Below are 15,238 nucleotides of genomic sequence, written 5' to 3' on the forward strand. Positions count from 1 at the left end.
CTCTGGTGAATTTCAATGGTGAAGTCCTCTGGAAATCTTCAATAATTGTTGTTGATTGCAGATGTGTCTAGTAGTTCCCATTGATTTAGCTTGGAAAGCAGGGAGAATGGCGCTAGGCTTACCGCACCGTGACGTCACTGCTGGAAGATTTTTACAAACTAACGCTAAATTCATTAATTCACTGCGAACGTATTAGTTTTAGCTATAAATAATGATCCATTGATTATTCCTTGCTGACTGAACTTTTCCTTTAACTCCCAGAGTTTCAGGGTTGATGGTTCAAATCCCTCCAGAGTTAAATTAACATCTTCAAAATAGTTAATTATTAAGTTTTTAACTTACATTTAAGAGTTAAACCAACACGGAATCACTTGAATAAATTAACTTTATTAGTTCATTACTTTAAGATGTCTACCTCAGAAGAAATTTGTGTTAATTATGATACAGAAAAAAACATTAAGAAGTAGAGCCGTTTTTAAGGATTGTGTTTTTCCAGCTGTGCTTCAAACATTAAACTGGTACAATGGAGAAACGTCCAAACCAGTGAACGAAAAACAAACCAGTGAAATTATTCAGTTATAAATTAATAGGTTTTGGTCATTTTTGTAACATCTAATTATTTCATTCTGTTGCTTTTACACCTCATTGTGGAAAATGCACAACAAAACTAAACAAATACGACAGCTTCCCCCTTTTTATTACCACAGATTTCTAAAATACTTTTATACTTTTTTAGAGAATGTCAGAGATTCCCTTCAACAAAAGCAAAATCAAACCTTTATCAATGAAAGTCAGGCTGCTCTTCATCCAGCGTTCACACACTGCTCTCCATATTTGAACAGGGTCAGCATGTTAGGAGAGCGTGGCTTAACATAGAACAACATAAAGTATAGGTCAAGTTTTTCTTCAAATAAGTGCATTTGTTCTAGAATTGAGGAGGAAAGTGAGACACTTTGCCAATGGAACACAAATGACATTTAAAATAAGAAAAAAACAATTGCATTGTCTTATTTCAAGTGCATCTTATCTAATTATCTTATTTTAGGAGTAAAAATACTCATTGCATTGTCGACCTCATTTACCTGCTCAAGTTACGGGTAAAAACACTGAATTTGACTTTTTGTACTTATTTCTAGATATTTTTTCCAGTGGATGTGAAGGTACCAGGACCCCTTAAAGATGGCGTCAGTGACATAGACATTAAATACGTAGACAGCTCATTGGACGCTGGCCGACGTGCCTAGAGGGCGGCCATCTTGGATCGGACCACAGTTCAGACAGCTGCTGTCAGAATGAACAGATCTCATTTTAATCACACGAGAGACAAGTCAGAGATAATATTACAATATTCTCTGATATTTCAACAATTAAAAGACCAAAACTAATTCCTAAAATATAAATATATATGACACACATTAACTTATAAAAGAACAATTGTTGACATCTGCATAAATAATGATAAAAGTGTTTTAGACAAAGGACAAAAAGACTTTAGTTAGACACAACATAAGTTTACCATTCATTACGATTTTAGAACAAAGTCAGAAAATTAAAAAAAATTAACATAACATTTATTAAAAAAAAAAAAATAATAACTTTACTCTTAATTTTCCTTTATAGATCATAATACTAAGTAACAAAGAGCATTCCTTAAAAATACTGAATAATAATAATAATATACTATATAAATATATATTTGTAAAACAATCTTATATCAAACTTTTTATCATATTAATATTTAATTGCTTAAAGGAATAGTACACCCAAACAATGATTAGCCTTCATTTTCTACTCACCCCCATGCTGAACAACACTCTGGAGTACTTTTTTGATATCTCAAATGCATCTGGAGATCTGGGAGGCTTCTTGCTGTCTGCTGACATTCAAATAATGGAGGTCTATGGCGCCCGAGGCAGAAGGGTCCATAAAAGTCCACAAAAAACGTGTCAATATTCCTCCATACTGCTCGTCCAATGTATTCCAAGTGTCCTGAGTGGGTAGCATCCAGAATTTACTCGAAACGAAGTCATTTAGAATGTTTTTAGAGCATAAACAGTAGTGTATAGGATTTCCTGAAAGCGCCCACATGCGCGTTCACGACGCTACGGAAGCCGGCAGACCAAACCAGATGAAAGTGCGCATTCAGCGTCTGCTCTGCCGATAATGAAAGCGTAGAAGAAGAAATGTGCTGTTTACCTGTGCAAAGAAAGAAACAACGAAAGAAAAATGTCTGAGGACTTCAGTGTTGAGGAAGAGCATGAGTTCTTTGCCGAGCTGAATGCGCACTTTCATCTGGTTTGGTCTGCCGCGGTTTCCGTAGACTCGTGAACGGGCTTTCAGGAAATCCTATACACTACTGTTTATGCTCTAAAAACATTCTAAATGACTTCGTTTCGAGTAAATTATGGACGCTACCCACTCAGGACACTTGGAATACATTGGACGAGCAGTATGGAGGAATATTGACACGTTTTTTGTGGACTTTTGTGGACCTTTCTGCCTCGGGCGCCATAGACCTCCATTATTTGAATGTCAGCAGACAGCAAGAAGCCTCCCAGATCTCCAGATGCATTTGAGATATCAAAAAAGTACTCCAGAGTGTTGTTCAGCATGGGGGTGAGTAGAAAATGAAGGCTAATCATGTTTTGGGTGTACTATTCCTTTAATATCTAGCTTTGCTTATATCTAATCCAGTTTAAGTTCAGTTTAAATAATTTGTAATCTGAATAAATCTGTGTAATCTAACTGAAAGATCATTTTATAATTAGTTTTGACATGGAAGAGATTATTTTAATATTATCTCATGTGATTATAATGAGATCTAAGGCCCTTCCTATTCATTCTGATAGCAGCTGCCTGAACTGTGGTCTGACCCAAGATGGCCGCCCTCTAGGCACGTCGTCCTGGCTGCCGACAGCGTCCAGTGATGGCGAGGGCAAGTGCCTTCCTGCAATCTTTCATCTTGAATCACACATTTTTTGTTTCCCTGAGAAAAGCGGCTCAGACTGTCATACGATAAAGTCCCGTGCTTCTGTCGTCCTAAAAAGACGCTCCTGTTTTGCACCTTTGTCTAGAACAATTTTTCCTTCCACTAAACTTTCTTTAATGTGCTCCGATGCAGTTTACTGCTAACAGCCAGCTCACTCAATAATTGGCCTGTTGTTGGTTACAGTCTTTTCAAAGATCTAAGGAGACATTTGTCAGAAACTGATTTTAAAATAAGTGTATTTGATCTTAATGTGAGCAGGTACTATCTTTGAAATAAGATATTTAGTAATGAGGCACTTGAAATACAATAATTAAAACATAATTCATCTTATTCTGTTGTCTTTCCTGCTCAGATCAAAGGAAAATATTTCTTTAAAAGTGAACTTACTTATATTTCCTTTCTTTGATCTTCTCTGATTTTGTGTAAACCATAGAAAAAAACACAATTAAGACATTTAGATTGTTCTTATATATTTTATTTTTTTTAAAACATAAATTTTGGTTTTTAAAAGCTGTAAGCCATAATGACCAAAATGTAGATACACCACACTAAATATACTAATAATTTTTTTCTGGAACTGATGAGGTAATTGAGACTCTGCCAGTAGAACAAGACAATTTACATTTCAAGAAAAAAAACGTTGCATTGTTTTATTTCGAGTGCATATCATCTAATTATCTAAATTTAAGAGTAAAAAGTCTCTTTTCTTTGGCAGATCATATAGTTACCTGCTCAAATGAAGACTAAATACACTTAATTTTAGACATTTTGACTTTTTTCTAGATATTTTTTGCAGTTATTTAAAACTAGTCTGTTCCTGAATTAATTGCTGAAATGATTAACTAAGCTTTTCATTGCTTCATTATTTGAAAACTTTATTTATTTAGCAGCTTTTAAGCCAGCTTGTTCAGATTGTACATCCTAATTTCCCCTGAGCTTTAGCCATCCCGCCATGCGTGCCTTCTCCACTCCGCCCCAGTCAGCCATCTTTGTTCAGAAGAAGCCATCAATGCCAACTACTGATAAACACCTGCTCCTTCCTCTGAGAAGAAACCACTTTATTTAGGCTCTTATTTGTGCAGAGACACGACTGTTCTGCAGTCATGTGGAACCTCTCACAGTTCTTATGTAGCACACACATATCATCTCCGACCGACCGACCGACGGCGGAGCTGGTACGAGACTTCAGCCTGGAGCTAGATCTACAGCACCCAGACTGGAACACTATAGAAGTCTCAGGACCTGAGTTTCATAGAGGTGCTTTGTGCACCGTCCATTTGTTGTAATATAGACCCTCAGAATTCTGGTTCTAACTTTGTTACACAAAGAGCTGAGGTGACCTTCTTGGACTTTTTACTCACGGAGTTGTGGCGCCATGTGGGTGGGTGGGCTGGTTGCAGTGAGATGTTATGGGGGAGGGGGTTCTATAGGGGTTTAAATCAATGCATGTTTTTTATTATTATTTTTGCATGAGAAATGTGCCTGTTTTTGAGCTGTTCAGGCCAGAGGGAGCAGAAAGCTGCCCACCCTGTTGGAGGCTGCTGGGATCCAGATGTATTTTATTAAAGACTGCTGTTACATACTGATTTAAACTGGGATTCAAAACGTTATCACAATAAAGAAGTGTTGTTTTGTAAAACCTGCGTCTTATGTGTCTTAATTTAAACAGTGTGTTGATGAAGCGGAAGAGCACATGAGGTTCAGAGGCCTCGGTTCTTCCAGCTTCTGGCTCCGCCCTCAACCTTCCTTCCTGATCCCATTTACTGTCAAAGAAAGGAAACTTCTGCAAACAGAATTATTTAGATTTTGCTAAAGCTAAAAATGCAAAAGAATCCAAATGAAACACCAATAAGGATAGACTTAAATGGGTCATACCATGGCAGCAGGAAGTGGGGGTGCTGCATCACCCCCTAGTGGCGAGAGGGAGATAAAAAAAAATAATAAAAATAAATTAAAAATTCTTTGCACAATTTATAAGTTTCTCATGAATATTTTTGGAGAATTATTTGACCTTTTTTATTTTATTTAAACCTATATTTGGATTTTCATTTAAATATTTTGAGTTCTAATTAAAACAACTTCGTGGAAGATGCGTTGTCATGGTAACGCCAAGCAAGCTAGGCGTAGCATCCCGCACACAGCAACAGACTAGTAAATTTAGATGACAGAAACAAGGAGAAAATATGGCACAGAAATGCAATTCAGATTCATCGGCTCATGAGAGGCTTTATCTCCACCACCTCAGAGCGCATCTCAACATGTAACCAGGGGGCCCCCAGGGGCCCCTGCCTGTAGCTATATGTAAGAGCATGGTGCTGCCACTCACTTTCATATCTCTTCATGCAGTTTAACGTGACCATAGTATTTTTAGAGTGTTATTTTGAGCCTGTGTTCTTTGTGTAATGGATGGATAACGTTAAAGTAACATAATTATTTCCTTGTGGTTTGGGTAAAAGGATTTTGGAGCTACTAGAGTCAAGTGTGACAAACACAGTGACTCAGGATCATGCCAGCTGACCAAATCTAAATTATTATAGTGTTATTGTGAAGTTGAATTAAAATCGCATATATTAACCTGAGAACTGATGATCTTCAGTCGTAGCCGTTCAAAATGTCCCCACTTTCCTTGGCTGCTCCTACAATTCCTTTTTCAATTAAATTCAGTTTATTTCTATAGTGCCAAATTCACATCATGTCATCTCAGGTCACTTTACAGTTCACCAGATCATCCAGTCAGATTGATTCAAAGTTTTCTATCTAAGGAAAACCAGCTGATTGTTTACCTTAAAAACCCTGCGCTTCAATAAATGGGTGGAGTTACGATAAACATTGAGACTCCCAACAGAAAGAAGAGGGGCGGAGCTACAGCGGCTGGAATTCAGAGGGAAGCTGGATGGAAACTGTGGAGGACCAACTCTGCCATATTTAAAAATTAATAAAGAAATAAATAAATGCTCAATAAATATATAAGCATAGGGAAGGCAGAAATGTAAAAAAAATAATATAAAGGACAAAAAAATAAATAAGGTAAACTAGGGATGCAGGATATTGGGATTTTGGCCGATATCCGATATGCCGATATTTTAAAACTCATGTAGCCGATAACCGATATCGATACCGATGTTAAAGCTGGACAAAAATAAGTAGTCATTGAAAATGGCAGCTTTGTTATCCATTTCTGACACTTTGAAAAATAATATACTCAAATATATTTTCATATGCTGATATCAAATTGATTTTTAAAAACGCGGTATCGATCTATTTTACTTTCAAAATCTGGTGAAATTTCATCGTACTGTTACAAACTCTCGTGATATTTTGCTAATTCTTGTGAGATTTTGTTAGTAAAATAGATCGATACCGCGTCAATATATCAACATATAAAAATATGGCAACATTTTGTGAATTTTCGGGGAATTTCGTAGCATAACGATGACATATAGCAATATTTCATTAGTAAAAGAGATTGATATGGTGTTTTTAAATGGCAATATATCAGCATATGAAGATATTGGGATATTTTAATGTATCAATATTTTTTCCCTCATCTTTAGAAGTTTTTAAGTCTGTAAAAAAGACGTTTTTGAGGAAGAAGAAGTAGTATTTTATTTTATTTTTTTAGACTTTAGAAACTCAGAAGCTGATCAAATATCGGGTTAAATATCGGTGGGGTGGCCGATGTCCGATATCAGTTTTAAGGCCGATACCGATAGGGGGCCCATTATATCGTGCATCCCTAAGGTAAACATTACAAAGGCAAATAAATAAAGAAGCTATTTAAAAGAGATATATACATTTATGTCTCACTGTAGAATTTAATTTCTACCTATTTATTTATCTTATTTTGGGTGTAATTAATTGCATGCTTATTTATTTATTGTGCATTTATTTATTTTTAAATATGGCAGAGTTGGTCCTCCATAGGAAACCGGAGGCCATCCAATATGATTTCCCTACGATTAACATTCAGACACATTGTGAAAGAGAAGTTTTGGTTGTTCAAAACCAGCTCAGAGCCGCTGAAGGTGTAGCAGGTAGATGTAGCATCGCAGTCAGAGTAGTAAGGAAAGGATTCCCCATCGAACAGCATTAATGCCTGACATTTTGATCAGAACGATTCAGTTACATCATAACATCAGCCGTGTTCATGATGCCACAGGTTATAGCCGTTTGCAGATGAAATGGTTAATTGTGCATACATGCTCCAGATGTGCAGCAATAAACCCAGAGGGGGACAGAAGCCATTTTCACCTGGAAACACATCAACATGAGTCCACATGGTCAGGCATAAATTAAATCTTTTAGTGTAAAGGTAAGATATAAACCTTTTCTCCAGTGGAAAAAAACATCACAGCTCTTATTCACATATATGTGATTAAACAAACAAAAACTATTCAGAATCAAGGTTAAATAAAAACATTGAAAGTCCTTCTGAAGGCCTTGGAGACATTTAGATTCTATTGATCAGCATCTTTATGCTGACTGCAGCAAACTGAACCAGTGGAAGCGTATTTGATCTTAAATGGTTTTAGTGGGCCACTGATCCAGGTGGAGCTCTTATTCTGGAACAAGTGATCTAAATGTGCCAAAACCTATAAACACTAGAATTAAACTATTACAATACAAATGGTTGATGGGAACATAAATTATCCCGGTTCAATCAGTCGTCTCCTGATGAGCCAGACTCATGCATTCAGTGTTTGGAAGGAAAGTGGACTCTATATCACAGGATGGTAGCTCTGTCCTGGAGAATAATTGATGTGCCCTCCATACATATGTGGATGATGGAGGATGATGTGGATGATGCCATCTCCTATGAAAGGAGATGGCATCTATAATGTCTTAATGTTTTATAACCAGGGGAAGGGCTGCAGAGTTTGAGGCTGTATGGAATCCTTTAATAGAGTTTTTTAAACGTTAAAATGCTCAAACAACTCAAAACTGCTGCGTTATGATCTTATTGTTTTGATTGAAGTGTTCTACCTTACTGACGGGAATCGTGCTGATTTCCATTTCAGGACCCATTCTGCATTTGATCATGCTGTTTAGCTCAGGCTATGTTATGCCATAAACCATGATAATTATTTTGGACATTAAGAACCAACGTCCACTCTGATATTTAACATAACCGTCTGCATCGCAGTGAATGCAGATATGCCCCGCCCCCTTCCGCAGACACTCTGCTGCACCTCTCCAAAATTGTAGGTGACCGCAGACAGGAGGCCTCTGATTGGTCAAATCTACATCCCGTCTACACTATGCCTATTTCCTGTTTGGTTCCTTAACGGCTTGTTTTGTTTGTCTGACCTCCATTATGGAAAACGACTGAAGATGGAGCAGCTAGAAGAGCGAGGTGCGCGAGAACCCTTTTTCCACCTGGATCTCGCACAAACATGCCCCCATTTCCTCAGCGCCTCGGCCGTATCTAGACCCACAGCTAGTTCCTGATTGGCCCTCTGGCGTTGTGGCATGGAATAACAGCGCAGACCACGCTTCAGAATGAGCTGGAGGAGGTGTCTGCAGAGAGGGAAGTCTGGGAGTCTCTGCTTAGTCTGCTGCCCCGTGACCCGGTTCCGGATAAAGCGGGAGACGACGAGTACGAGTCCACCATAAGCGTCGTTAGACCTATTTAAGGGTGGCTTCAGCCACCCTTTCTTTGGCATTAGCCACCCTATAAATTATTTTGCAATTTTAAAAAATATATTTTTTTTTTCTGTATTTATTTTTTCCTCATATTTTCCCAAAACAAATGCAGTAAAGCACCGAATAAAAGCTATAAAGAAGACAAGTTGATCTAAACAATCATAGGCGTAACTTCCTTAAGGACTGGTGTGGACATGTCCCCACCAATAGGGCTTGGTCGTCATGACGTAAGCACTTCGCGTCGCCGCCATGTTGAATGCGTCTTTTACCGCAGCTCAGACTACTGCCTATGACTACCACATACTGTACTCCCTCTCAGCCGTGTTTTAATTTGATTAATTTCACCTTAACTTGATTTCAACCATGGTAAACCGTTGCTGTATTGCGGGCTGTAACAGCGCAACACGTGATCACCATGGGAAAAACATAGAAAATGGGTTAACTTTCCACCGCTTTCCTGACTGGAGGCGTAACCATGGAGACCAAGCTTTCAGAGATAAAGAGTCGTCGGCTAGCTTGGATCGCGGCTGTAAGACGACCGAACATAACTTTCCACAGTATTCCAATGTCAATGAGAGTGTGTTCCCTGCATTTTCATTCTGGTAAGTTAAAGATGCACGGTTTTATTTTATAGCCTACATTGTTTATTTCCTTCAAAGTTGGGATCTTTTACGGGAAAATAATAAAAACGGCAGCGGGAAAAGGCTCAAATACGCGAGAAACCCGGAGGGTTGGCAGTTAACGTTACTAACTACACCTTTGAAACACATAGCAGCTAGTTAAAAGTAGATTAAATGCGTGAGTGGTTGTTAGCACTAGCGGTTAGCAGTTGCTAAACTAGCAGGTTCCAGAGCCCGTCTGATCACAGCTTACCTTCGTACGGATTACTGTGTTCCCACTGTTTGCTGGCTTTATGATGTGCAGCTCCTGAACCCATCCATTCATGAACTGCACATGAGACTCCAAGGACTTGTAGCTTCGGAACTGTTTTGAAGTATACAGGTGCTGGTCATAAAATTAGAATATCATGAAAAAGTAGATTGATTTCAGTAATTCCATTTAAAAAGTGAAACTTGTATATTATATTCATACATTACATACAAACTCATATATTTCAGATGTTTATTTTGTTTAATTTTGATGATTACAAATGACAACAAATGAAAATCTCAAATTCATCATATCAGAAAATTAGAATATTGTGAAAAGGTTCCAAATTGATGGCCCCTGGTGCCACACTCTAATCAGCTAATTAACTCAAACCACCTGCAAAAGCCTTTAAATGGTCTTTCAGTCTAGTTCTATAGGCTACACAATCATGGGGAAGACTGCTGACTTGACAGTTGTCCAAAAGACGACCATCGACAGCTTGCACAAGGAGGGCAAGACACAAAAGGTCATCGCTAAAGAGGCTGGCTGTTCACAGAGCTCAGTGTCCAAGCACATTAATAGAGAGGCGAAGGGAAGGAAAAGATGTGGTCGAAAAAAGTGTACAAGCAAGAGAGATAACCGCACCCTGGAGAGGATTGTGAAACAAAACCCATTCAAAAATGTGGGGGAGATTCACAAAGAGTGGACTGCAGCTGGAGTGAGTGCTTCAAGAACCACCACACACAGACGTATGAAAGACATGGGTTTCTGCTGTCGCATTCCTTGTGTCAAGCCACTCTTGAACCACAGACAGCGTCAGAAGCGTCTTGCCTGGGCTAAAGAGAAACAGGACTGGACTGCTGGTGAGTGGTCCAAAGTCATGTTCTCTGATGAAAGTAAATTTTGCATTTCCTTTGGAAATCAAGGTCCTAGAGTCTGGAGGAAAAGAAGAGAGGCACTTCATCCACGTTGCTTGAAGTCCAGTGTAAAGTTTCCACAGTCAGTGATGGTTTGGGGTGCCATGTCATCTGCTGGTGTTGGTCCATTGTGTTTTCTGAGGTCCAGGGTCAACGCAGCCACATACCAGGAAGTTTTAGAGCACTTCATGCTTCCTGCAGCTGACCAACTTTTTGGAGATGCAGATTTCATTTTCCAACAGGACTTGGCACCTGCACACAGTGCCAAAGCTACCAGTACCTGGTTGAAGGACCATGGTATCCCTGTTCTTAATTGGCCAGCAAACTCTCCTGACCTTAACCCCATAGAAAATCTATGGGGTATTGTGAAGAAGAAGATGCAATACACCAGACCCAACAATTCAGAAGAGCTAAAAGCCACTATTAGAGCAACCTGGGCTATCATAACACCTGAGCAGTGCCACAGACTGATCGACTCCATGCCACGCCGCATTGCTGCAGTAATACAGGCCAAAGGAGGCCCAACTAAATACTGAGTGCTGTACATGCTCATACTTTTCATGTTCATACTTTTCAGTTGGCCAACATTTCTATAAATCCTTTGTTTTTATTGGTCTTCAGTAATATTCTAATTTTCTGATATGATGAATTTGAGATTTTCATTTGTTGTCATTTGTAATCATCAAAATTAAACAAAATAAACATCTGAAATATATGAGTTTGTATGTAATGTATGAATATAATATACAAGTTTCACTTTTTAAATGGAATTACTGAAATCAATCTACTTTTTCATGATATTCTAATTTTATGACCAGCACCTGTAGGCGCTCACTCATCGGTGCTCCACTCATTGCTGGAACTTCATATGGATCCAAATGATTAATAATGCTGATTTTGTCAACATACCGGTCCCTGGCTTCTCTATTTAATGTGTCCCGGTAAATTCCAGATCCTTTTCGGGATTTTAACATCTTTTTTCTCTCTACTTCTGTCTCTTCTTTCAACAACAACGTTGTGTCAGAGCTATGCTTACGTTTGCGTAGCAGTCAGTATGGCTGCGACGTCCCACAATGCAACGTGGATCCCGAGCCCTATATTTTGTACACGTATTTCGCTTTCGGTGCTGTGTATATCTGATTAAAACCCCATTCATGCCGCTCCTCAGAAAGAAAATAAAAAAAGTTCTCCCCGCTGCTCACCGTCCACAAACCCCGACAAAAAAACTCAGAAAAAAGATTCTGTTGCCTCTCGCTTTCTCCCCATCACCCCCCTCCAACCTCTCCCCATAACATTTGAATTGAAGATATCCGCGGGTGGCGGGTCGGGTTCGGTAGTCATCCTAACGGGTTCGGGCGGGTGCGGGTTGGTAAAACTCGACCCATGCAGGTCTCTAAGCTACACTACATTCAGTATCGTTGCCATAGAAACAGACAACAGCGCCAATATATCAGAATTATACTAAAACACACGCAAATAATTTCCCACATAAAAAACAGGACTTTCAGTCCATTACAGTTTTCCGTTTTTAGAGGGTTGTTTATTTTGCGTTTATTAAGTGATGGCTGTGGTATATTAGCTTTCACTGCTATAAGCTTTCGCAGCAGTGATTGATTAATTTAAACACCTGCTCTACTGATGGTCTATCGGAGTTGGTGTTTAGGTTGAACATAAAGAACACCTTTTATTTGAAGCTTCTTGTAGCTACTGTTTTAATCCCGGCTTTACTTAAAACTTCTTCCTGACTTTGATAGTGTTGCCATTCAGTAGCAAGCACTGCGCCCCTTTTTCTTTTATATGTACACGTACATTTAAGATTTAGCGTGTTAAGTTGACAACTCATGAGCAAGCTGCTTTTTGCAATCTAGCAGGGAGGTGTGACGTCACTCTGCAGGGGGTCCAAAGATAAAAGATTTAAACAATTTTGGCATTGAAATTTCAGATTTAAGGGAGTTAGAAAGTTCACTTAGTAAAAGTGCAAATAATAAATGTGATTAGCGATTACTTTTAAGCTGGTTGAACATACTGCGACAGACTGGTGACCTGTCCAGGGTGATCCCACCTCTCACCCAGAACGTGGCTGGAGATATGCACCAGCACCTCCTGATCCCACTGAGGGATAAGGTTAAAGAAAATGGATGGTTGAACATAGTCCGCTCTCCCAGATTCTATCAAATCAGTATTGATACCCTCAGGGGCGGATTTAGGAAATTTGGGGCCCTAGGCAAAGACAGGCAGGGGGCCCCCTGAGAAGTAAACCCATAAAACAGACCCATTCTACAGATAGAGAAATGTTAATAGAATAGACATCCATTATCTGTTCTAGGTTTTGTCCCTCTCTTCTTGTCCCTTTTTCCTCTCTATTTATCAGTGTTCTGATGGCATTTTAGCCAAAGGATTTTTATCAAAAACATAATTAATGTGCACAAATAAGGATTAGTTGTATTAACCATACTGGAAACAGAGTTTTATGGGGCCCCCAGAACTTGGGGCCCTGGGCAACTGCCTAGTATTGCCTAATGGTAAATCCCCCCCTGGATACCCTGCTGGTGGATGTTCTTGACAGAAAGACGGAGTTGCTTAATCATATTCTGCTTAAGGTCCCATAAGATCTCGTTCGAGTCCTGGTTTAAAAGTAAATAAATTTTAAAAAGTGACCCAAAATTGACTGTCAATAAATGTTCTACAAAATTGATATATTTATTTGATTTGTACTGTCTGTTTAGATTTATGTGATATTTTTTGCACAAAATATATAAGTGAATATTGTAACAGTTATGTTTTCAACTGTAAGCATTAAATTGATAAAAGTTATTAGCATTTTTTTGGCTTTATCCTTTCCAACAAAAAAAAAAAGGCGTCGCGCACGTAGCTCCCTTTCCTTATGAGCCGTCCCCACCAACTTTCAACACAAAGTTACACCCTTGTCTTAGACAACGCCTTAGCAGGTGCACTGAAAAAATTCGGCGCGCGCTGTGCGCGCGCATTATCTTCTAGGGGCTGAGCCACCCTTGTGTCTTAAACCTAGAGACGCCCCTGGAGTCCACGCTTCAATATTGGGCATAAATCAAAATACCTGCGACGCACTGCTGGCGAGGATAACCAGACCTTTAGAAGGATGAAGGTTTGCCTGCTGCTGTGACTCTCCAGCTTCTGCAACCCTCGCCCTGCTCACAAACTTCCAAAAGGCTTCCACGGGACACGCAATCCTGCCCCCTACAGTGTTTGAAGAGAAAATACCCAACTCACAGGAATTCTGTCCGTTTTCCGACATTTTCTCCTGGATATCACACTGTATCCGTATTGATGGCCGCTCACACTGAGCCTGGTTCTGCTGGAGGTTTCTTCCTGTTCAAAGGGAGTTTTTCCTCTCCACTGTCGCTACAAGCATGCTTAGTGTGAGGGATTGCTGAAGAGTCAATGAGTCGATGCAATTAGCTGGTTTTCCTTAGATAGAAAACTTTGAATCAATCGACCTGAGATGACATGATGTGAATTGGAGCTATAGAAATAAACTGAATAGAATGTTAGTTTAAAGAAGGAGCCGTTCTTTAAGTTTGGTCAGAAGTGATGTTGACCTGTTGCATTCATTCATGATTTTTATTCTCTTGTAAGAAAATAACCAAAAAAGGGACAAAGAGCATCTAAAGTGATATCAGTAACAAATCATAAAGTCAGACAGCAAACAGTGACGGATGAGATCAGAAAGGAACACGTTTAACGAGCAAACCAACCTCTACGCTTCTCCTGACAGGAGAAATAACACACGACACCAAGGAGTCCTTCTGCAGGTCTGCATATATTTCATTAGTGACATTCATCCATCAGAGCTTCACTTTAAAATGTCAGAGAGCATCAGCCGAGGCACCCTGATTGTAGGAGAGCTTCTCCACGTCCTCTAATCACGGAGCGGATCAGACCGAGCGACGCCAGCTCTACGTTTCCCATGGGGAGCATAAGGACACCTGGCAGAGGTCGCAGGCAAGCAGTCGCTTGGGTCGCTGAACACAAACCCTTAAATTTCATTTTTCACCACCGCAGACAGAAAAAATCCAAGGTTTGAAGAAGTTAAAACCAGGCTGCAGAGGGACACGGCGAGAGCAAACGGATCAAACCCATGGGCAGGGAGAGGGGAAAATAAAAATCCAAAAATATATATTTAGGTTTAAATCCATATATATTTATATATATATATATATATATATATATATATTTACGAGGTATAGGTCCACAAAAAAATAAAACATCCAAAGTTTCAAAATAGGCATTTCTTCCAAATATATCCTTGCAAACGATGCCTCAGGTAGACATAAATATTAACAGAAATATTAATCCAGGAGGTTCTCCTGTCCAACAGCATCTCTGTGAGATGCAGACGAATCCATGAGATTCTCCAACATCCGGAGTCCAAACAGCCACTTCCAGCGCTTCTCTTCCAGAGTCAAAACCTAGAAAGATCCACCTCAAGCAAAAAAAAGACAAACTTCCTTAAGTCTTCCACAGTTTCACAGCCTTCATCCAGGACGAGCCGGGCCTGAGTAGACCCGCCGAGGCTGGGAGGCAGGAGAAAAGTGTCTCACAGCTCCCAAAAAATAAAAAGGTGTCTTTGTGCAAGTCTCTAGAGTTTAATCCCAAACATAAACCCTCAGGCGGACCGGCGGGCGTCCTCCTGTTAGTTAGGCTGGCAGTAGAGGATCGCTGCCCACTGTAGTCATGCTAGGTACTGCTGCAACGCAGTCTTTGCCCTGAGAAAGACAAACACACCATCAGAACTCAACCTTTGGTCATGAGAGAGACGCTCAGGCACTGCTGCTGGTTC

General features: G+C 39.6%; 1 protein-coding gene across 2 annotated transcripts in view; it reads right to left on the reverse strand.

The window, feature by feature from the left end:
• Positions 1–14,027: 14,027 nt before the first annotated feature.
• The window catches only part of armc8 (armadillo repeat containing 8), a 32,877-nt gene continuing 31,666 nt past the window's right edge, over positions 14,028–15,238 (reverse strand). For both annotated transcript variants that reach the window (XM_038298483.1, XM_038298482.1), the window contains one exon: positions 14,028–15,164. In XM_038298483.1, the coding sequence (XP_038154411.1) occupies positions 15,131–15,164 (34 nt within the window). In that variant the 3' untranslated portion in view covers positions 14,028–15,130. The remainder of the gene's footprint in view (positions 15,165–15,238) is intronic.

The sequence above is a fragment of the Cyprinodon tularosa genome, unplaced genomic scaffold (assembly GCF_016077235.1).
Source record: "Cyprinodon tularosa strain WSP-4 unplaced genomic scaffold, ASM1607723v1 ctg408, whole genome shotgun sequence".
Classification (NCBI taxonomy): Eukaryota; Metazoa; Chordata; class Actinopteri; order Cyprinodontiformes; family Cyprinodontidae; genus Cyprinodon; species Cyprinodon tularosa.